Source organism: Salvelinus alpinus, chromosome 11, assembly GCF_045679555.1.
Source record: "Salvelinus alpinus chromosome 11, SLU_Salpinus.1, whole genome shotgun sequence".
In the NCBI taxonomy this organism is placed as follows: domain Eukaryota; kingdom Metazoa; phylum Chordata; class Actinopteri; order Salmoniformes; family Salmonidae; genus Salvelinus; species Salvelinus alpinus.
The window spans coordinates 21,789,646-21,814,610 of record NC_092096.1 but is presented as its reverse complement, the minus strand read 5'-3'; the positions used below and the strand labels follow the sequence as shown (position 1 = coordinate 21,814,610).

General features: G+C 48.7%; 1 protein-coding gene across 7 annotated transcripts in view; it reads right to left on the bottom strand.

Moving 5' to 3' along the window:
- The window catches only part of osbpl8 (oxysterol binding protein-like 8), a 152,150-nt gene that overhangs the window by 106,488 nt on the left and 20,697 nt on the right, over window positions 1–24,965 (bottom strand). For all 7 annotated transcript variants that reach the window (XM_071332062.1, XM_071332067.1, XM_071332069.1 and 4 more), the window contains exon 3: window positions 8,911–9,023. In XM_071332062.1, the coding sequence (XP_071188163.1) occupies window positions 8,911–8,976 (66 nt within the window). In that variant the 5' untranslated portion in view covers window positions 8,977–9,023. The remainder of the gene's footprint in view (window positions 1–8,910; window positions 9,024–24,965) is intronic.

Here is a 24,965-nt window from a genome sequence, read left to right as displayed (position 1 = left end):
TACCAGCCCAACTGAGATGAGTCCAGATTCCATTAGTCTAGAGGACTCCACCAGCCCAACTGAGATGAGTCCAGATTCCATTAGTCTAGAGGACTCCACCAGCCCAACTGAGATGAGTCCAGATTCCATTAGTCTAGAGGACTCCACCAGCCCAACTGAGATGAGTCCAGATACCATTAGTCTAGAGGACTCCACCAGCCCAACTGAGATGAGTAAAGATACCATTAGTCGAGCAGAGCAGACCAGCACAGCACCAACTTCATCATAATTACAGTTGATGGACTGACAGGGAATCTGCGTCCCAAATGGCACCCTAAATGGGACACATCCAGACTGTCTGATGCACTAGGTCCATGGAAACGGGATACTGGCATTTACGCTATTGTCCGACCAGTAAAGGGTTAAGACCTAAACAAACCAGAAGGCCTCACATCACTCGTACTGACACACAAAGGCGTACAAGCACACGCCCAGAACTGACCTCAAGTTCAGTAAACTTGTGAAAATTCCCATGAAATACAGGAACAAAACTAAACCTGTCAGCTTCTTAAACAGACCAGTGGTTATTGTGGGATGCCTGGTGTGAGTACCTTCCCTTAACAGTGACTACCTCTCAGCAGTGTTACCTTAACAGTGACTACCTCTCTGCAGTGTTACCTTACCAGTGACTACCTCTCTGCAGTGTTACCTTACCAGTGACTACCTCTCAGCAGTGTTACCTTACCAGTGACTACCTCTCAGCAGTGTTATCTTACCAGTGACTACCACTCAGCAGTGTTATCTTAACAGTGACTACCTCTCAGCAGTGTTATCTTAACAGTGACTACCACTCAGCAGTGTTATCTTAACAGTGACTACCACTCAGCAGTGTTATCTTAACAGTGACTACCACTCAGCAGTGTTATCTTAACAGTGACTACCACTCAGCAGTGTTATCTTAACAGTGACTACCACTCAGCAGTGTTATCTTAACAGTGACTACCACTCAGCAGTGTTATCTTAACAGTGACTACCTCTCAGCAGTGTTATCTTAACAGTGACTACCTCTCAGCAGTGTTATCTTAACAGTGACTACCTCTCAGCAGTGTTATCTTAACAGTGACTACCTCTCAGCAGTGTTATCTTAACAGTGACTACCTCTCAGCAGTGTTATCTTAACAGTGACTACCTCTCAGCAGTGTTATCTTAACAGTGACTACCACTCAGCAGTGTTATCTTACCAGTGACTACCTCTCAGCAGTGTTATCTTACCAGTGACTACCTCTCAGCAGTGTTATCTTACCAGTGACTACCTCTCAGCAGTGTTATCTTACCAGTGACTACCTCTCAGCAGTGTTATCTTACCAGTGACTACCTCTCAGCAGTGTTATCTTACCAGTGACTACCTCTCAGCAGTGTTATCTTACCAGTGACTACCTCTCAGCAGTGTTATCTTACCAGTGACTACCTCTCAGCAGTGTTATCTTACCAGTGACTACCTCTCAGCAGTGTTATCTTAACAGTGACTACCTCTCAGCAGTGATGGAACAGGTATCTACTGAACTGTTCACCCAAAGCTTGGAGTCACTAAGATGGTCTTTCATCCATTGCCTACAATGGACTTAAATGATCTTAGTGCTACGAAGCGCACAGGAAACTCAATGTTCTGCTAATATGGGGGGGGGGGGGGGGGACATTGATATACGGCTCCTAAAGAAGGGCCTACGCCTGGGAGAATGACTGTAATTCACAGAGGATGTTTTAGGAGAGCATGAGACAGCCCACACCAGGCTTATTCCCTACATACTTTTGACCTGGGCCCAGAGAGAGCATGTCTAAACTAGTGCACTACCCTATATAGGGGACAGGGCACCATTTGGGAGGCATCTCTAGTCTGAGAGACATTCAATCAACTAGGGCTGTGTTGTGTCCTATATAACTGTAGAATTAGATCTGTTGTCAACCAATCAACTAGGGCTGTTTTGTGTCCTATATAACTGTAGAATTAGATCTGTTGTCAACCAATCAACTAGGGCTGTGTTGTGTCCTATATAACTGTAGAATTAGATCTGTTGTCAACCAATCAACTAGGGCTGTGTTGTGTCCTATATAACTGTAGAATTAGACCTGTTGTCAACCAATCAACTAGGGCTGTTTTGTGTCCTATATAACTGTAGAATTAGATCTGTTGTCAACCAATCAACTAGTGCTGTGTTGTGTCCTATATAACTGTAGAATTAGACCTGTTGTCAACCAATCAATTAGAGCTGCATTGTGTCCTATATAACTGTAGAATTAGATCTGTTGTCAACCAATCAACTAGAGCTGTGTTGTGTCCTATATAACTGTAGAATTAGACCTGTTGTCAACCAATCAATTAGAGCTGCATTGTGTCCTATATAACTGTAGAATTAGATCTGTTGTCAACCAATCAATTAGTGCTGTGTTGTGTCCTATATAACTGTAGAATTAGACCTGTTGTCAACCAATCAACTAGAGCTGTGTTGTGTCCTATATAACTGTAGAATTAGACCTGTTGTCAACCAATCAACTAGAGCTGTGTTGTGTCCTATATAACTGTAGAATTAGACCTGTTGTCAACCAATCAACTAGAGCTGTGTTGTGTCCTATATAACTGTAGAATTAGATCTGTTGTCAACCAATCAACTAGTGCTGTGTTGTGTCCTATATAACTGTAGAATTAGACCTGTTGTCAACCAATCAATTAGAGCTGCATTGTGTCCTATATAACTGTAGAATTAGATCTGTTGTCAACCAATCAACTAGAGCTGTGTTGTGTCCTATATAACTGTAGAATTAGATCTGTTGTCAACCAATCAACTAGGGCTGTGTTGTGTCCTATATAACTGTAGAATTAGATCTGTTGTCAACCAATCAACTAGGGCTGTGTTGTGTCCTATATAACTGTAGAATTAGACCTGTTGTCAACCAGGGAAGAGACATCAATAGAGGCCTTTCTTATGGACTCTTCCCTGTCTGTCATTGTTACAAAGAGAGAAGAAGAAACGTTCCATTCCTTTTCTTCTGTTCACCATCACGGGAAGACCTCTATTACTCAACCTGCACAATTTACTGCTACTGCATTAGGAGTGTGTGTGTGTGTGTGTGTGTGTGTGTGTGTGTGTGTGTGTGTGTGTGTGTGTGTGTGTGTGTGTGTGTGTTTCCAAAGGTAGGTCTAGTATAAGTGACTAAGGGAACCAACCTAATAGAGGATGCTGGAAGTGGTCTGTCAGAACCTGGACTCCAGCCCAGACCACTGAAAGCCTTCAATAAACTGTTCCTTACTGTGCAGATCATTTGGGACAGTCTGTTGTTGGAGACAATCCCAGCTACCCTGATCTTTGTTTTTGTGTTTGCTGCTAATCCCCCTCATGTTTCAGTAAACAACAGCAAGAACCAGCATCCACAATAAACCCGCTGGGGAGTCTTGTGCAGTCATGCCACAACAGCAGCTCGTCATTTGTGGACCGTAGGAACGCACTTGGTCGGCATCGCAGTCTCGGGAGACCATTCAGAGAAACTCCCACACTGACCATTCAGAGAAACTCCCACACTGACCATTCAGAGAAACTCCCACACTGACCATTCAGAGAAACTCCCACACTGACCATTCAGAGAAACTCCCACACTGAAATACTCCAACAATTAAAGTCTAACCTGCTCCCTCATTAGCTGAGAGGAATATAAAGGATATCTGCCCCAAATGGCACCCTATTCCCTATATAGTGCACTACTTTGCCCCATAGGGTTCTGGTCTAAAGTACTGCAGTGAATAGGGTGTCATTTGGGACGAAGACAGGGTCTTTTTTTGGGGGGGGGGGTACTTTTTACCCCTTTTTCTCCCCAATTTCGGTAGTTACAGTCTTGTCCCATCGCTGCAACTCCCGTACGGATTCGGGAGAGCTGGCGACCGAAGTCAGCTTGCAGGCGCCCGGCCGCCACAAGGAGTTGCTAGAGCGCGATGGGACGAGGACATCCCAGCCGGCCAAACCCTCCCTTAACCCGGACGACGCTGGGCCAATTGTGTGCCGCCTCATGAGTCCCCCGGTCGCGGCCGGCTGCAACACAGCCCGGGATGGAACCCGGATCTGTATTGACGCCTCCAGCGCCTTGGACCGCTGCGCCACTCGGGAGGCTCAGACAGGGTCTTTGTCCTGTTACTGTATAATCCCACGGACGCCAGTGTGTGAAACCCCTGAGCAGAGACTGTCATCACAGCACTCATCTGGAGTTTATTGCCTTCACACCCGCTGCAAGAAAAGCCAATGAGGATTATGATGAAGTTGAGATACTGTTTCTCCAATAGCAGAAGGCTTAGGGCTGAGCGATAAGGCCGAAAAATCATTACAAATATAGATTTTTAAATGTATCGGCGATTCCCGATATATATCTCGATATTTTAAACGTTCTCTCTAGATAAGCCTTGTTGCACAATTAAAGGTCAATACACTGCATTTCAAACAGTCAGCAATAATCTAATGAATTCAGATCACTGATCTGTCGATGAAAATGACCTTTTATGTAACCAGAACCATTAACAACATCCACTAATAATGACTCACTTATTGTAGCAGGCTGCACAGTACACACAGCAGGAGGAGGGGGGGGGTTGGTGTCTGTGGAGTGGGAAGGGACACAGTACACACAGCAGGAGGAGGGGAGGGTTGGTGTCTGTGGAGTGGGAAGGTACACAGTACACACAGCAGGAGGAGGGGGGGGGGTTGGTGTCTGTGGAGTGTGAAGGTACACAATACACACAGCAGGAGGAGGGGGGGGGTTGGTGTCTGTGGAGTGGGAAGGTACACAATACACACAGCAGGGGGGGGGGGGGGGGTTGGTGTCTGTGGAGTGGGAAGGTACACAGTACACACAGCAGGAGGAGGGGGGGGGGGGGGGGTTGGTGTCTGTGGAGTGGGAAGGTACACAGTGCACACAGCAAGAGGAGGGGGGGGGGGGGTGGTGTCTGTGGAGTGGGAAGGTACACAGTGCACACAGCAAGCAGGAGGAGGGGACATGGTGTGTATGTGGACACGGTGTGTACGTGGACACGGTGTGTAGTGTGTACGTGGACATGGTGTGTAGTGTGTACGTGGACACGGTGTGTATGTGGACACGGTGTGTAGTGTGTACGTGGACATGGTGTGTAGTGTGTACGTGGACATGGTGTGTGGTGTGTACGTGGACATGGTGTGTACGTGGACATGGTGTGTAGTGTGTACGTGGTGTGTAGTGTGTACGTGGACATGGTGTGTAGTGTGTACGTGGACATGGTGTGTAGTGTGTACGTGGACATGGTGTGTAGTGTGTACGTGGACATGGTGTGTAGTGTGTACGTGGACATGGTGTGTAGTGTGTACGTGGACATGGTGTGTAGTGTGTACCTGGACATGGTGCGTAGTGTGTACGTGGACATGGTGTGTAGTGTGGACATGGTGTGTAGTGTGTACGTGGACATGGTGTGTAGTATGTACGTGGACATGGTGTGTAGTATGTACGTGGACATGGTGTGTAGTATGTACGTGGACGTGGTGTGTAGTATGTACGTGGACGTGGTGTGTACAGGGACGTGGTGTGTACAGGGACGTGGTGTGTACGTGGACGTGGTGTGTACGTGGACGTGGTGTGTACGTGGACGTGGTGTGTACGTGGTGTGTACGTGGACGTGGTGTGTACGTGGACGTGGTGTGTACGTGGACGTGGTGTGTACGTGGACGTGGTGTGTACGTGGACGTGGTGTGTACGTGGTGTGTACGTGGACGTGGTGTGTACGTGGACATGGTGTGTACGTGGACATGGTGTGTAGTATGTACGTGGACATGGTGTGTAGTGTGTACGTGGACATGGTGTGTAGTGTGGACGTGGTGTGTACGTGGACGTGGTGTGTACGTGGACGTGGTGTGTACGTGGTGTGTACGCGGTGTGTAGTGTGTACGCGGTGTGTAGTGTGTACGCGGTGTGTAGTGTGTACGCGGTGTGTAGTGTGTACGTGGACATGGTGTGTAGTGTGTACGTGGACATGGTGTGTAGTGTGTACGTGGACATGGTGTGTAGTGTGTACGTGGACATGGTGTGTAGTGTGTACCTGGACATGGTGCGTAGTGTGTACGTGGACATGGTGTGTAGTGTGTACGTGGACATGGTGTGTACGTGGACATGGTGTGTAGTGTGTACGTGGACATGGTGTGTAGTGTGGACATGGTGTGTAGTGTGTACGTGGACATGGTGTGTAGTGTGTACGTGGACATGGTGTGTAGTGTGTACGTGGACATGGTGTGTAGTGTGTACGTGGACATGGTGTGTATGTGGACATGGTGTGTATGTGGACATGGTGTGTAGTGTGTATGTGGACATGGTGTGTAGTGTGTACGTGGAAATGGTGTGTAGTGTGGACATGGTGTGTAGTGTGTACGTGGACATGGTGTGTAGTGTGTACGTGGACATGGTGTGTAGTGTGTACGTGGACATGGTGTGTAGTGTGTACGTGGACATGGTGTGTATGTGGACATGGTGTGTATGTGGACATGGTGTGTAGTGTGTATGTGGACATGGTGTGTATGTGGACATGGTGTGTAGTGTGTATGTGGACATGGTGTGTATGTGGACATGGTGTGTAGTGTGTATGTGGACATGGTGTGTATGTGGACATGGTGTGTAGTGTGTATGTGGACATGGTGTGTAGTGTGTACGTGGAAATGGTGTGTAGTGTGGACATGGTGTGTATGTGGACATGGTGTGTAGTATGTACGTGGACATGGTGTGTAGTGTGTACGTGGACATGGTGTGTAGTGTGGACGTGGTGTGTACGTGGACGTGGTGTGTACGTGGTGTGTACGTGGTGTGTACGCGGTGTGTAGTGTGTACGCGGTGTGTAGTGTGTACGCGGTGTGTAGTGTGTACGTGGACATGGTGTGTAGTGTGTACGTGGACATGGTGTGTAGTGTGTACGTGGACATGGTGTGTAGTGTGTACGTGGACATGGTGTGTAGTGTGTACGTGGACATGGTGTGTACGTGGACATGGTGTGTAGTGTGTACGTGGACATGGTGTGTGGTGTGTACGTGGACATGGTGTGTAGTGTGTACGTGGACATGGTGTGTAGTGTGTACGTGGACATGGTGTGTAGTGTGTACGTGGACATGGTGTGTAGTGTGTACGTGGACATGGTGTGTAGTGTGTACGTGGACATGGTGTGTAGTGTGTACGTGGACATGGTGTGTAGTGTGTACGTGGACATGGTGCGCAGTGTGTACGTGGACATGGTGCGCAGTGTGTACGTGGACATGGTGTGCAGTGTGTACGTGGACATGGTGTGCAGTGTGTACGTGGACATGGTGTGTACGTGGACATGGTGTGTAGTGTGTACGTGGACATGGTGTGTAGTGTGTACGTAGACATGGTGTGTAGTGTGTATGTGGACATGGTGTGTAGTGTGTACGTAGACATGGTGTGTAGTGTGTATGTGGACATGGTGTGTATGTGGACATGGTGTGTAGTGTGTATGTGGACATGGTGTGTATGTGGACATGGTGTGTAGTGTGTATGTGGACATGGTGTGTATGTGGACATGGTGTGTAGTGTGTATGTGGACATGGTGTGTATGTGGACATGGTGTGTAGTGTGTATGTGGACATGGTGTGTAGTGTGTACGTGGAAATGGTGTGTAGTGTGGACATGGTGTGTAGTGTGTACGTGGACATGGTGTGTAGTGTGCACGTGGACATGGTGTGTAGTGTGTACGTGGACATGGTGTGTAGTGTGTACGTGGACATGGTGTGTATGTGGACATGGTGTGTATGTGGACATGGTGTGTAGTGTGTACGTGGACATGGTGTGCAGTGTGTACGTGGACATGGTGTGCAGTGTGTACGTGGACATGGTGTGCAGTGTGTACATGGACATGGTGTGTACGTGGACATGGTGTGTAGTGTGTACGTGGACATGGTGTGTAGTGTGTACGTGGACATGGTGTGTAGTGTGTATGTGGACATGGTGTGTAGTGTGTATGTGGACATGGTGTGTATGTGGACATGGTGTGTAGTGTGTATGTGGACATGGTGTGTATGTGGACATGGTGTGTAGTGTGTATGTGGACATGGTGTGTATGTGGACATGGTGTGTAGTGTGTATGTGGACATGGTGTGTAGTGTGTACGTGGAAATGGTGTGTAGTGTGGACATGGTGTGTAGTGTGTATGTGGACATGGTGTGTATGTGGACATGGTGTGTAGTGTGTATGTGGACATGGTGTGTATGTGGACATGGTGTGTAGTGTGTATGTGGACATGGTGTGTATGTGGACATGGTGTGTAGTGTGTATGTGGACATGGTGTGTAGTGTGTACGTGGAAATGGTGTGTAGTGTGGACATGGTGTGTATGTGGACATGGTGTGTAGTGTGTATGTGGACATGGTGTGTAGTGTGTATGTGGACATGGTGTGTATGCGAAAGGACTAGACAGGTTTGATCTTCTCCAGGTTTTCGTCTTCATCATTCGTTCACCTCTTCATATTCCTCTCTCTCTGCTGTTGGCATTCCCACGAGGCATGAAAGTGAGAGGCTAAGTGACCTTTAATGTCCGGCACAAGTGTCTGAAACCGTGACTCAGTGTGGGACTGTCAAAGCAGGCTAGGAACATGAGCACCATAGGCCTTCATTCAGACACAGAGCCCTGAACTGAACACACCCCTGTCATCATCACTGATAAGGACATTACATAAGACAAAGCCACCAATGAGGAAGACATCCAGGACCATGAGCAGCAGAATAAGACGAAGGCTTTATAACTGGGCTTTACAAGACAAGAAGCCCAGAGCTAATAGACCTCAGTCCAGACAAAAGGGACGTGATGCTCCTTCGAGTTGTGAGGTGACATTTCCCTGCGCAAGAGAGGAGGGGTGGGGCTTGTACTCACCAGAGCTTTCTCGCCGTCGCCCTGGGACTGGGACTGGGACTGGGACTCAGAACAAGAACAGTCCATGGTTCCACAGAGTGCTGCCTGTTAGAGATGCTCAGAGCTCTGCATGTCTGTGGAAGAGAGAAACAGAGGGTTAAGAGACAGGACATAACAGGTAAACATATAGACAGAGGGAGGAAGAGAGAAACAGAGGGAGACAGGACAGGTAAACATATAGACAAGAGGGAGGAAGAGAGAAACAGAGGGAGACAGGACATGACAGGTAAACATATAGACAAGAGGGAGGAAGAGAGAAACAGAGGGAGACAGGACATGACAGGTAAACATATAGACAGAGGGAGGAAGAGAGAAACAGAGGGAGACAGGACATGACAGGTAAACATATAGACAGAGGGAGGAAGAGAGAAACAGAGGGAGACAGGACAGGTAAACATATAGACAGAGGGAGGAAGAGAGAAACAGAGGGAGACAGGACAGGTAAACATATAGACAGAGGGAGGAAGAGAGAAACAGAGGGAGACAGGACATGACAGGTAAACATATAGACAGAGGGAGGAAGAGAGAAACAGAGGGAGACAGGACAGGTAAACATATAGACAGAGGGAGGAAGAGAGAAACAGAGGGAGACAGGACAGGTAAACATATAGACAGAGGGAGGAAGAGAGAAACAGAGGGAGACAGGACATGACAGGTAAACATATAGACAGAGGGAGGGAGAGAGAAACAGAGGGAGACAGGACAGGTAAACATATAGACAGAGGGAGGAAGAGAGAAACAGAGGGAGACAGGACATGACAGGTAAACATATAGACAGAGGGAGGAAGAGAGAAACAGAGGGAGACATGACATGACAGGTAAACATATAGACAGAGGGAGGAAGAGAGAAACAGAGGGAGACAGGACATGACAGGTAAACATATAGACAGAGGGAGGGAGAGAGAAACAGAGGGAGACATGACATGACAGGTAAACATATAGACAGAGGGAGGAAGAGAGAAACAGAGGGAGACAGGACATGACAGGTAAACATATAGACAGAGGGAGGGAGAGAGAAACAGAGGGAGACATGACATGACAGGTAAACATATAGACAGAGGGAGGAAGAGAGAAACAGAGGGAGACAGGACATGACAGGTAAACATATAGACAGAGGGAGGAAGAGAGAAACAGAGGGAGACAGGACAGGTAAACATATAGACAGAGGGAGGGAGAGAGAAACAGAGGGAGACAGGACATGACAGGTAAACATATAGACAGAGGGAGGAAGAGAGAAACAGAGGGAGACAGGACATGTAAACATATAGACAGAGGGAGGAAGAGAGAAACAGAGGGAGACAGGACAGGTAAACATATAGACAGAGGGAGGAAGAGAGAAACAGAGGGAGACAGGACAGGTAAACATATAGACAGAGGGAGGAAGAGAGAAACAGAGGGAGACAGGACAGGTAAACATATAGACAGAGGGGGAGGAAGAGAGAAACAGAGGGAGACAGGACATGTAAACATATAGACAGAGGGAGGAAGAGAGAAACAGAGGGAGACAGGACATGACAGGTAAACATATAGACAGAGGGAGGGAGAGAGAAACAGAGGGAGACATGACATGACAGGTAAACATATAGACAGAGGGAGGAAGAGAGAAACAGAGGGAGACAGGACATGACAGGTAAACATATAGACAGAGGGAGGAAGAGAGAAACAGAGGGAGACAGGACATGACAGGTAAACATATAGACAGAGGGAGGAAGAGAGAAACAGAGGGAGACATGACATGACAGGTAAACATATAGACAGAGGGAGGAAGAGAGAAACAGAGGGAGACAGGACATGACAGGTAAACATATAGACAAGAGGGAGGGAGAGAGAAACAGAGGGAGACAGGACAGGTAAACATATAGACAGAGGGAGGAAGAGAGAAACAGAGGGAGACAGGACATGACAGGTAAACATATAGACAGAGGGAGGAAGAGAGAAACAGAGGGAGACAGGACATGTAAACATATAGACAGAGGGAGGAAGAGAGAAACAGAGGGAGACAGGACAGGTAAACATATAGACAGAGGGAGGAAGAGAGAAACAGAGGGAGACAGGACATGACAGGTAAACATATAGACAGAGGGAGGAAGAGAGAAACAGAGGGAGACAGGACATGACAGGTAAACATATAGACAGAGGGAGGGAGAGAGAAACAGAGGGAGACAGGACATGACAGGTAAACATATAGACAGAGGGAGGAAGAGAGAAACAGAGGGAGACAGGACATGACAGGTAAACATATAGACAGAGGGAGGAAGAGAGAAACAGAGGGAGACAGGACAGGTAAACATATAGACAGAGGGAGGAAGAGAGAAACAGAGGGAGACAGGACAGGTAAACATATAGACAGAGGGAGGAAGAGAGAAACAGAGGGAGACAGGACATGACAGGTAAACATATAGACAGAGGGAGGAAGAGAGAAACAGAGGGAGACAGGACAGGTAAACATATAGACAGAGGGAGGAAGAGAGAAACAGAGGGAGACAGGACATGACAGGTAAACATATAGACAGAGGGGGAGGCAGAGAGAAACAGAGGGAGACAGGACATGACAGGTAAACATATAGACAGAGGGAGGAAGAGAGAAACAGAGGGAGACAGGACATGTAAACATATAGACAGAGGGAGGAAGAGAGAAACAGAGGGAGACAGGACAGGTAAACATATAGACAGAGGGAGGAAGAGAGAAACAGAGGGAGACAGGACATGACAGGTAAACATATAGACAGAGGGGGAGGCAGAGAGAAACAGAGGGAGACAGGACATGACAGGTAAACATATAGACAGAGGGAGGAAGAGAGAAACAGAGGGAGACAGGACATGACAGGTAAACATATAGACAGAGGGAGGAAGAGAGAAACAGAGGGAGACAGGACAGGTAAACATATAGACAGAGGGAGGAAGAGAGAAACAGAGGGAGACAGGACATGTAAACATATAGACAGAGGGAGGAAGAGAGAAACAGAGGGAGACAGGACATGACAGGTAAACATATAGACAGAGGGAGGAAGAGAGAAACAGAGGGAGACAGGACATGACAGGTAAACATATAGACAGAGGGGGAGGAAGAGAGAAACAGAGGGAGACAGGACATGACAGGTAAACATATAGACAGAGGGAGGAAGAGAGAAACAGAGGGAGACAGGACAGGTAAACATATAGACAGAGGGAGGAAGAGAGAAACAGAGGGAGACAGGACATGTAAACATATAGACAGAGGGAGGAAGAGAGAAACAGAGGGAGACAGGACAGGTAAACATATAGACAGAGGGAGGAAGAGAGAAACAGAGGGAGACAGGACATGACAGGTAAACATATAGACAGAGGGGGAGGCAGAGAGAAACAGAGGGAGACAGGACATGACAGGTAAACATATAGACAGAGGGAGGAAGAGAGAAACAGAGGGAGACAGGACATGACAGGTAAACATATAGACAGAGGGAGGAAGAGAGAAACAGAGGGAGACAGGACAGGTAAACATATAGACAGAGGGAGGAAGAGAGAAACAGAGGGAGACAGGACATGACAGGTAAACATATAGACAGAGGGAGGAAGAGAGAAACAGAGGGAGACAGGACATGGTAAACATATAGACAGAGGGAGGAAGAGAGAAACAGAGGGAGACAGGACATGACAGGTAAACATATAGACAGAGGGAGGAAGAGAGAAACAGAGGGAGACAGGACAGGTAAACATATAGACAGAGGGAGGGAGAGAGAAACAGAGGGAGACAGGACAGGTAAACATATAGACAGAGGGAGGAAGAGAGAAACAGAGGGAGACAGGACATGTAAACATATAGACAGAGGGAGGAAGAGAGAAACAGAGGGAGACAGGACATGACAGGTAAACATATAGACAGAGGGGGAGGAAGAGAGAAACAGAGGGAGACAGGACATGACAGGTAAACATATAGACAGAGGGAGGAAGAGAGAAACAGAGGGAGACAGGACAGGTAAACATATAGACAGAGGGAGGAAGAGAGAAACAGAGGGAGACAGGACATGACAGGTAAACATATAGACAGAGGGGGAGGAAGAGAGAAACAGAGGGAGACAGGACATGACAGGTAAACATATAGACAGAGGGAGGAAGAGAGAAACAGAGGGAGACAGGACAGGTAAACATATAGACAGAGGGAGGAAGAGAGAAACAGAGGGAGACAGGACATGACAGGTAAACATATAGACAGAGGGGGAGGCAGAGAGAAACAGAGGGAGACAGGACATGACAGGTAAACATATAGACAGAGGGAGGAAGAGAGAAACAGAGGGAGACAGGACAGGTAAACATATAGACAGAGGGAGGAAGAGAGAAACAGAGGGAGACAGGACATGACAGGTAAACATATAGACAGAGGGAGGAAGAGAGAAACAGAGGGAGACAGGACATGACAGGTAAACATATAGACAGAGGGGGAGGCAGAGAGAAACAGAGGGAGACAGGACATGACAGGTAAACATATAGACAGAGGGAGGAAGAGAGAAACAGAGGGAGACAGGACATGACAGGTAAACATATAGACAGAGGGAGGAAGAGAGAAACAGAGGGAGACAGGACAGGTAAACATATAGACAGAGGGAGGAAGAGAGAAACAGAGGGAGACAGGACAGGTAAACATATAGACAGAGGGAGGAAGAGAGAAACAGAGGGAGACAGGACATGTAAACATATAGACAGAGGGAGGAAGAGAGAAACAGAGGGAGACAGGACATGACAGGTAAACATATAGACAGAGGGAGGAAGAGAGAAACAGAGGGAGACAGGACATGACAGGTAAACATATAGACAGAGGGGGAGGAAGAGAGAAACAGAGGGAGACAGGACATGACAGGTAAACATATAGACAGAGGGAGGAAGAGAGAAACAGAGGGAGACAGGACAGGTAAACATATAGACAGAGGGAGGAAGAGAGAAACAGAGGGAGACAGGACATGTAAACATATAGACAGAGGGAGGAAGAGAGAAACAGAGGGAGACAGGACAGGTAAACATATAGACAGAGGGAGGAAGAGAGAAACAGAGGGAGACAGGACATGACAGGTAAACATATAGACAGAGGGGGAGGCAGAGAGAAACAGAGGGAGACAGGACATGACAGGTAAACATATAGACAGAGGGAGGAAGAGAGAAACAGAGGGAGACAGGACATGACAGGTAAACATATAGACAGAGGGAGGAAGAGAGAAACAGAGGGAGACAGGACAGGTAAACATATAGACAGAGGGAGGAAGAGAGAAACAGAGGGAGACAGGACATGACAAGTAAACATATAGACAGAGGGAGGAAGAGAGAAACAGAGGGAGACAGGATATGACAGGTAAACATATAGACAGAGGGAGGAAGAGAGAAACAGAGGGAGACAGGACATGACAGGTAAACATATAGACAGAGGGAGGAAGAGAGAAACAGAGGGAGACAGGACATGACAAGTAAACATATAGACAGAGGGAGGAAGAGAGAAACAGAGGGAGACAGGATATGACAGGTAAACATATAGACAGAGGGAGGAAGAGAGAAACAGAGGGAGACAGGACATGACAGGTAAACATATAGACAGAGGGAGGAAGAGAGAAACAGAGGGAGACAGGACAGGTAAACATATAGACAGAGGGAGGAAGAGAGAAACAGAGGGAGACAGGACATGACAAGTAAACATATAGACAGAGGGAGGGAGAGAGAAACAGAGGGAGACAGGACATGACAAGTAAACATATAGACAGAGGGAGGAAGAGAGAAACAGAGGGAGACAGGACATGACAAGTAAACATATAGACAGAGGGAGGAAGAGAGAAACAGAGGGAGACAGGACATGACAAGTAAACATATAGACAGAGGGAGGAAGAGAGAAACAGAGGGAGACAGGACAGGTAAACATATAGACAGAGGGAGGAAGAGAGAAACAGAGGGAGACAGGACATGACAAGTAAACATATAGACAGAGGGAGGAAGAGAGAAACAGAGGGAGACAGGACAGGTAAACATATAGACAGAGGGAGGAAGAGAGAAACAGAGGGAGACAGGACATGACAGGTAAACATATAGACAGAGGGGGAGGAAGAGAGAAACAGAGGGAGACAGGACAGGTAAACATATAGACAGAGGGAGGAAGAGAGAAACAGAGGGAGACAGGACATGACAGGTAAACATATAGACAGAGGGAGGAAGAGAGAAACAGAGGGAGACAGGATATGACAGGTAAACATATAGACAGAGGGAGGAAGAGAGAAACAGAGGGAGACAGGACATGACAGGTAAACATATAGACAGAGGGAGGAAGAGAGAAACAGAGGGAGACAGGACAGGTAAACATATAGACAGAGGGAGGAAGAGAGAAACAGAGGGAGACAGGACAGGTAAACATATAGACAGAGGGAGGAAGAGAGAAACAGAGGGAGACAGGACATGACAAGTAAACATATAGACAGAGGGAGGAAGAGAGAAACAGAGGGAGACAGGACAGGTAAACATATAGACAGAGGGAGGAAGAGAGAAACAGAGGGAGACAGGACAGGTAAACATATAGACAGAGGGAGGAAGAGACAGATGGACAAGCACACCACACACTCACACACACTATTGACACTGACCCACAGAAACACACACAGCATAAACAATGAGATCCCAGCACAGCCCGGCACTTCAGGACATACGCCTAAAGGTCACAAGTGAAAGTGGAGGCCAGCCAGGCAGCACCGTGTCCAGGGGTCATATGCTGCCATCTGCAGCTCAACCCTTCTGATGGCTTTGATCATTCTGGGGGTTTTCCACCCTTTCAATTATTACTTATATGTGATGCCGTTCAGAGCCAAGGCTGAACTTCCAATGTGTCCTCCGTCCTCCTGCCAGCTTCTCATAAGGCAGGCCCAATGTGACATCCGTCCTCCTGCCAGCTTCTCATAAGGCAGGCCCAATGTGTCCTCAGTCCTCCTGCCAGCTTCTCATAAGGCAGGCCCAATGTGACATCCGTCCTCCTGCCAGCTTCTCATAAGGCAGGCCCAATGTGTCCTCAGTCCTCCTGCCAGCTTCTCATAAGGCAGGCCCAATGTGACATCCGTCCTCCTGCCAGCTTCTCATAAGGCAGGCCCAATGTGTCCTCCGTCCTCCTGCCAGCTTCTCATAAGGCAGGCCCAATGTGACATCCGTCCTCCTGCCAGCTTCTCATAAGGCAGGCCCAATGTGTCCTCAGTCCTCCTGCCAGCTTCTCATAAGGCAGGCCCAATGTGACATCCGTCCTCCTGCCAGCTTCTCATAAGGCAGGCCCAATGTGTCCTCAGTCCTCCTGCCAGCTTCTCATAAGGCAGGCCCAATGTGACATCCGTCCTCCTGCCAGCTTCTCATAAGGCAGGCCCAATGTGTCCTCCGTCCTCCTGCCAGCTTCTCATAAGGCAGGCCCAATGTGACATCCGTCCTCCTGCCAGCTTCTCATAAGGCAGGCCCAATCATTTCTTTCCAAATTGCAACTGCTTCTTTCGACAATCCAATATGACAATCTAGCCTAATGTACCTGCCACCCGCTGAGAGGCATAAACTGATGGTGAGGCTGATGGCGTCTCTCTCTCTCCCTCTGTGTCTCTCTCTCTCCCTCTGTGTCTCTCTCCCTCCCTCTGTGTCTCTCTCCCTCCCTCTGTGTCTCTCTCCCTCCCTCTGTGTCTCTCTCCCTCCCTCTGTGTCTCTCTCCCTCCCTCTGTGTCTCTCTCTCTCCCTCTGTGTCTCTCTCTCTCCCTCTGTGTCTCTCTCTCTCCCTCTGTGTCTCTCTCTCTCCCTCTGTGTCTCTCTCTCTCCCTCCGTGTCTCTCCCTCCGTGTCTCTCTCTCCGTGTCTCTCTCTCCGTGTCTCTCTCTCCGTGTCTCTCTCTCCGTGTCTCTCTCTCCGTGTCTCTCTCTCCGTGTCTCTCTCTCCGTGTCTCTCTCTCTCTCTCTCCGTGTCTCTCTCTCTCCGTGTCTCTCTCTCTCCGTGTCTCTCTCTCTCTCCGTGTCTCTCTCTCTCTCTCTCTCTCTCTCTCTCTCTCTCTCTCCGTGTCTCTCTCTCTCTCTCCGCGTCTCTCTCTCTCTCCCTCCGTGTCTCTCTCTCTCCCTCCGTGTCTCTCTCTCTCCCTCCGTGTCTCTCTCTCTCCCTCTGTGTCTCTCTCCGTGTCTCTCTCCGTGTCTCTCTCCGTGTCTCTCTCTCCGTGTATCTCTCTCCGTGTCTCTCTCTCCGTGTCTCTCTCTCCGTGTCTCTCTCTCCGTGTCTCTCTCTCCGTGTCTCTCTCTCCGTGTCTCTCTCTCTCTCTCTCTCCGTGTCTCTCTCTCTCTCTCTCCGTGTCTCTCTCTCTCTCTCTCCGTGTCTCTCTCTCTCTCTCCGTGTCTCTCTCTCTCTCTCCGTGTCTCTCTCTCTCTCTCCGTGTCTCTCTCTCTCTCTCCGTGTCTCTCTCTCTCTCTCCGTGTCTCTCTCTCTCTCTCCGTGTCTCTCTCTCTCTCTCCGTGTCTCTCTCTCTCTCTCCGTGTCAATTTCAATTCAATTCAATTCAAGGGGCTTTATTGGCATGGGAAACATGTGTTAACATTGCCAAAGCAAGTGAGGTAGGTAATATACAAAAGTCAAATAAACAATAAAAATGAACAGTAAACATTACACATACAGAAGTTTCAAAACAATAAAGACATTACAAATGTCATATTATATATATGCAGTGTTGTAACAATGTACAAATGGTTAAAGCACACAAGTTAAAATAAATAAACATAAATATGGGTTGTATTTACAGTGGTGTTTGTTCTTCACTGGTTGCCCTTTTCTTGTGGCAACAGGTCACACATCTTGCTGCTGTGATGGCACACTGTGGAATTTCACCCAGTAGATATGGGAGTTTATCAAAATTGGATTTGTTTTCGAATTCTTTGTGGATCTGTGTAATCTGAGGGAAATATGTCTCTCTAATATGGTCATACATTGGGCAGGAGGTTAGGAAGTGCAGCTCAGTTTCCACCTCATTTTGTGGGCAGTGTGCACATAGCCTGTCTTCTCTTGAGAGCCATGTCTGCCTACGGCGGCCTTTCTCAATAGCAAGGCTATGCTCACTGAGTCTGTACATAGTCAAAGCTTTCCTTAAGTTTGGGTCAGTCACAGTGGTCAGGTATTCTGCCACTGTGTACTCTCTGTTTAGGGCCAAATAGCATTCTAGTTTGCTCTGTTTTTTTGTTAATTCTTTCCAATGTGTCAAGTAATTATCTTTTTGTTTTCTCATGATTTGGTTGGGTCTAATTGTGCTGTTGTCCTGGGGCTCTGTGGGGTGTGTTTGTGTTTGTGAACAGAGCCCTAGGACCAGCTTGCTTAGGGGACTCTTCTCCAGGTTCATCTCTCTGTAGGTGATGGCTTTGTTATGGAAGGTTTGGGAATCGCTTCCTTTTAGGTGGTTGTAGAATTTAACGGCTCTTTTCTGGATTTTGATAATTAGTGGGTATCGGCCTAATTCTGCTCTGCATGCATTATTTGGTGTTCTACGTTGTACACGGAGGATATTTTTGCAGAATTCTGCATGCAGAGTCTCAATTTGGTGTTTGTCCCATTTTGTGAAATCTTGGTTGGTGAGCGGACCCCAGACCTCACAACCATAAAGGGCAATGGGCTCTATGACTGATTCAAGTATTTTTAGCCAGATCCTAATTGGTATGTTGAAATTTATGTTCCTTTTGATGGCATAGAAGGCCCTTCTTGCCTTGTCTCTCAGATCGTTCACAGCTTTGTGGAAGTTACCTGTGGTGCTGATGTTTAGGCCGAGGTATGTATAGTTTTTTGTGTGCTCTAGGGCAACGGTGTCTAGATGGAATTTGTGGTCCTGGTGACTGGACCTTTTTTGGAACACCATTATTTTGGTCTTACTGAGATTTACTGTCAGGGCCCAGGTCTGACAGAATCTGTGCAGAAGATCTAGGTGCTGCTGTAGGCCCTCCTTGGTTGGTGACAGAAGCACCAGATCATCAGCAAACAGTAGACATTTGACTTCGGATTCTAGTAGGGTGAGACCGGGTGCTGCAGACTGTTCTAGTGCCCGCGCCAATTCGTTGATATATATGTTGAAGAGGGTGGGGCTTAAGCTGCATCCCTGTCTCACCCCACGACCCTGTGTGAAGAAATGTGTGTGTTTTTTGCCAATTTTAACCGCACACTTGTTGTTTGTGTACATGGATTTTATAATGTCGTATGTTTTACCCCCAACACCACTTTCCATCAATTTGTATAGCAGACCCTCATGCCAAATTGAGTCGAAGGCTTTTTTGAAATCAACAAAGCATGAGAGTCTCTCTCTCTCTCCGTCTCTCTCTCTCCGTCTCTCTCTCTCTGGCTCTCTCTCTCTGGCTCTCTCTCTCTCTCTCTCCGTGTCTCTCTCTCTCTCTCCGTGTCTCTCTCTCTCTCTCCGTGTCTCTCTCTCTCTCTCTCCGTGTCTCTCTCTCTCTCTCCGTGTCTCTCTCTCTCTCTCCGTGTCTCTCTCTCTCTCGTGTCTCTCTCTCTCTCGTGTCTCTCTCTCTCTCTCCGTGTCTCTCTCTCTCTCTCCGTGTCTCTCTCTCTCTCCGTGTCTCTCTCTCTCTCTCCGTGTCTCTCTCTCTCTCTCCGTGTCTCTCTCTCTCTCTCCGTGTCTCTCTCTCTCTCCGTCTCTCTCTCTCTCCGTCTCTCTCTCTCTCCGTCTCTCTCTCTCTCTCCGTCTCTCTCTCTCTCCGTCTCTCTCTCTCTCCGTCTCTCTCTCTCTCCGTCTCTCTCTCTCTCCGTCTCTCTCTCTCTCCGTCTCTCTCTCTCCGTCTCTCTCTCTCTGGCTCTCTCTCTCTGGCTCTCTCTCTCTCTCTATTCACAGCATCATTTTTCCCTGGCAAATCAACAGCAGCGTCTCCTCTTCCAAAAGCGTCAATAACCTTAATAGCCAATATCAGAGCGTCCGAGGTAGCCTCTCATCTCATCTCTACAGAGGCAGATCAATACAGCGCCACGTCATGTTTCTGCCGGTCGACTCAGAGACAGGAGCTGTGTCACACCACATTCCCCACAGTGCACAGCTAGGAACGCTTCCCTAGGTTTCTGTTTCTTGGCCAAAGCCTCCAGCAGCATTAAAGGGTCAGTCTGGGATTCAAACAACAACGTAGCAGAAACCCACAACTTTCTTTTTCTGAGGGAGCGGGGCTGGAGACGTGTCCTAATCACTCCTAATCAACCAGACAGAGCTCTGAATGAAGGACTGACCAGTCATGATTTCAAAATGATTTGACCCATGTCTGGTTCTAACCATGTCTTGAAGCTATAAACTAGGCCTCTCTGTTTACATTGTTTACACACAATGACGTAAAAGAAGCTTCGGCTATAGTTTGGTTTGGGATGAGAAAGGCATTTTTAATCAAATCAAACGTTATTAGTCACATGCAGCGAATACAACAGGTGTAGTAGACCTTACAGTGAAATGCTGAATACAACAGGTGTAGTAGACCTTACAGTGAAATGCTGAATACAACAGGTGTAGTAGACCTTACAGTGAAATGCTGAATACAACAGGTGTAGTAGACCTTACAGTGAAATGCTAACTTACAAACCCTTAACCAACAATGCAGTTCAATAAATAAGTTATATTCTTCAAGAATCAATAGCTATACATCATTAATTAAAAAGTCAAACATGTGATGTATTAATCTCAGACTGGCCCTTTAGAGAGGGGGTGACGGAGGATTCCGCTTCCCTGTGAGAGCCTGCTGCAGCCGGCAGCCCTATGTGAAGGGCCTGTTCTGCTTTCCTAGGCATCTCACACACACACACAGAGAGAGACAGAGAGAGACAGAGAGAGACAGAGACAGAGACAGAGAGACAGCGAGAGAGAGAGACAGAGACAGAGACAGAGAGAGAGAGAGAGAGAGAGAGAGAGACAGAGAGAGAGAGACACAGAGAGAGAGAGAGAGAGAGAGAGAGAGACAGAGAGAGAGAGACAGAGAGAGAGAGACACACAGAGAGACAGAGACAGAGAGAGACAGAGATAGAGAGAGACAGAGAGAGACAGAGAGAAAGAGACACAGAGAGAGAGAGACAGGGAGAGAGACAGGGAGAGAGACAGAGAGAGAGAAACAGCACTAAAAAATAATTTCTTTCTCCCCATTGACTTGAAGCTTTTTCCTTCCAACCATTCCATTATTTTGTCTGCAGCTCTTCTGGGGCCAGTGGAGAGTTCTCCTCATGATGGAAACAGAGAGCTGAGTCAGTCATGGAGAACACATCACCTGGCTTCCAAATGGCACCATTTTCCCTAAATAGTGCACTACTTTTGACGAGAGCCCTATGGGTCTGGTCAAAGTAGTGCACTAAATAAGGAATAGGCTGCCATTTGGGATGCTGATAAAGTGTGTGGACAGGAGAGAATGCTGGAACTGTGCTGTGACATAATGTGAGCTGCTCAGGGACAATGTGTTTCCACATGGAAGTGGTGTTGTTGTCTGCAGAGCTGGTGACTACAGCACCATGAACTCTGTAGCTAGTTCATACAACATCCACCTCACCATATATGGATTTCAACAGGTGTTCTGGGTTAGCAAGGCTACTCTCTCTCTGTCGGTCTTTCTCTCTATTGCCATCTTTTGCCATCTCTGCCTTGGCAGTGGCACAACAGCCCTGCTCCTACACACTCACACTGTACACGACTACACGCACACACTCCTGTGGTGTGTCCCACAGCTGCCTGTCAGGAAGAGCTGCCTATGAATCATTCCCAAACACACTGGCAGGCAGCTGGGAATCCCAAAATAGTGTCTTGGTGACTTGGCCCAGACACCACAGACAGGGGATTACAGCAGGGACCAGGGTAAGCCTGCAGGCTGGGCCCCGACCAACAGCAAGGACCAGGGTAAGCCTGCAGGCTGGGCCCCGACCAACATCAAGGACCAGGGTAAGCCTGCAGGCTGGGCCCTGACCAACATCAAGGACCAGGGTAAGCCTGCAGGCTGGGCCCTGACCAACATCAAGGACCAGGGTAAACCTGCAGGCTGGGCCCCGACCAACAGCAGGGACCAGGGTAAACCTGCAGGCTGGGCCCCGACCAACAGCAGGGACCAGGGTAAGCCTGCAGGCTGGGCCCTGACCAACAGCAGGGACCAGGGTAAGCCTGCAGGCTGGGCACTGACCAACAGCAGGGACCAGGGTAAGCCTGCAGGCTGGGCCCTGACCAACAGCAGGGACCAGGGTAAGCCTGCAGGCTGGGCCCCGACCAACAGCAGGGACCAGGGTAAGCCTGCAGGCTGGGCCCCGACCAACAGCAGGGACCAGGGTAAACCTGCAGGCTGGGCCCCGACCAACAGCAGGGACCAGGGTAAACCTGCAGGCTGGGCCCCGACCAACAGCAGGGACCAAGGTAAGCCTGCAGGCTGGGCCCCGACCAACAGCAGGGACCAGGGTAAGCCTGCAGGCTGGGCCCCGACCAACAGCAGGGACCAAGGTAAGCCTGCAGGCTGGGCCCCGACCAACAGCAGGGACCAGGGTAAGCCTGCAGGCTGGGCCCCGACCAACAGCAGGGACCAGGGTAAGCCTGCAGGCTGGGCCCCGACCAACAGCAGGGACCAGGGTAAGCCTGCAGGCTGGGCCCCGACCAACAGCAGGGACCAGGGTAAGCCTGCAGGCTGGGCCCTGACCAACAGCAGGGACCAGGGTAAGCCTGCAGGCTGGGCACTGACCAACAGCAGGGACCAGGGTAAGCCTGCAGGCTGGGCCCTGACCAACAGCAGGGACCAGGGTAAGCCTGCAGGCTGGGCCCCGACCAACAGCAGGGACCAGGGTAAGCCTGCAGGCTGGGCCCCGACCAACAGCAGGGACCAGGGTAAGCCTGCAGGCTGGGCCCCGACCAACAGCAGGGACCAGGGTAAACCTGCAGGCTGGGCCCCGACCAACAGCAGGGACCAAGGTAAGCCTGCAGGCTGGGCCCCGACCAACAGCAGGGACCAGGGTAAGCCTGCAGGCTGGGCCCCGACCAACAGCAGGGACCAAGGTAAGCCTGCAGGCTGGGCCCCGACCAACAGCAGGGACCAGGGTAAGCCTGCAGGCTGGGCCCCGACCAACAGCAGGGACCAGGGTAAGCCTGCAGGCTGGGCCCCGACCAACAGCAGGGACCAGGGTAAGCCTGCAGGCTGGGCCCCGACCAACAGCAGGGACCAGGGTAAGCATGCAGGCTGGGCCCCGACCAACAGCAGGGACCAGGGTAAGCCTGCAGGCTGGGCCCCGACCAACAGCAGGGACCAGGGTAAGCCTGCAGGCTGGGCCCCGACCAACAGCAGGGACCAGGGTAAGCCTGCAGGCTGGGCACTGACCAACAGCAGGGACCAGGGTAAGCCTGCAGGCTGGGCCCCAACCAACAGCAGGGACCAGGGTAAGCCTGCAGGCTGGGCCCCGACCAACATCAGCCACAATCACAACAATTCATTAGGACTCAGGTCTTTACCCCAACAGATCCACACGCATGCAGACGAAGGACACACACACACACACACACACACGGTAATGATATAGTCGTGTAACTACTGTGGCTGAAGACCCTCATGAATATAAAATAACCGTCATGAACATCATTGTTTTTAACAACTTATTACAGTCGACAAACTTTACCCTGAAACAGCTAATAAACTAGTCTGGTTTACATCTAACAGCAGAGAGGAGAATAAACTAGTCTGGTTTACATCTAACAGTAGAGAGGAGAATAAACTAGCCTGGTTTACATCTAACAGCAGAGAGGAGAATAAACTAGTCTGGTTTACATCTAACAGCAGAGAGGAGAATAAACTAGTCTGGTTTACATCTAACAGCAGAGAGGAGAATAAACTAGCCTGGTTTACATCTAACAGCAGAGAGGAGAATAAACTAGCCTGGTTTACATCTAACAGTAGAGAGGAGAATAAACTAGTCTGGTTTACATCTAACAGCAGAGAGGAGAATAAACTAGTCTGGTTTACATCTAACAGCAGAGAGGAGAATAAACTAGTCTGGTTTACATCTAATAGCAGAGAGGAGAATAAATTAGTCTGGTTTACATCTAACAGCAGAGAGGAGAATAAACTAGTCTGGTTTACATCTAACAGTAGAGAGGAGAATAAACTAGCCTGGTTTACATCTAACAGCAGAGAGGAGAATAAACTAGTCTGGTTTACATCTAATAGCAGAGAGGAGAATAAACTAGTCACTCTCCAATCGCCAGTTCCTGCTCACGCCACATCAACACGCACATCAATACAGACACACACATTCTCTCTCTGAAAGGCGAGAAAACGACTGCCCTTCTCTCAAGGGCTGTGGCTTCATGGCAGGTTATAGTAGCTTTCCTATGGAGACGAATCAATGTGGCGCCACGTCGGAAATGTCAGCCTGCCAGGAACCTCGGGTGAGACTCAGACAGAGACTCAGAGGATTTACATAGAAACCAGGGCACATAGGGCCAAAGTAGTGCAATAACTAGGGAACAGGATGCCATTCTCGGGAACAAGCTGTGTGTCCCAGTTCTGATGGAGAAACATCTAGCATCTTTAGACAGAATTCATTAATGGTAAGAGTGTTGACCTAATTAATATTAAACACACACACACACACACACACACACACACACACACACACACACACACACACACACACACACACACACACACACACACACACACACACACACACACACACACACACACACACACACACACACACACACACGATGATCTATGGGACTTTAGGTTTTAAGGCAAGAGACAGTAAATGGCTAAAATCTCTACTGACTGTCTGACAGAACACCACCTCTCTGGTTCAGATCTCTACTGACTGTCTGTCAGAACACCACCTCTCTGGTTCAGATCTCTACTGACTGACAGAACACCACCTCTCTGGTTCAGATCTCTACTGACTGTCTGTCAGAACACCACCTCTCTGGTTCAGATCTCTACTGACTGTCTGTCAGAACACCACCTCTCTGGTTCAGATCTCTACTGACTGTCTGACAGAACACCACCTCTCTGGTTCAGATCTCTACTGACTGTCTGTCAGAAC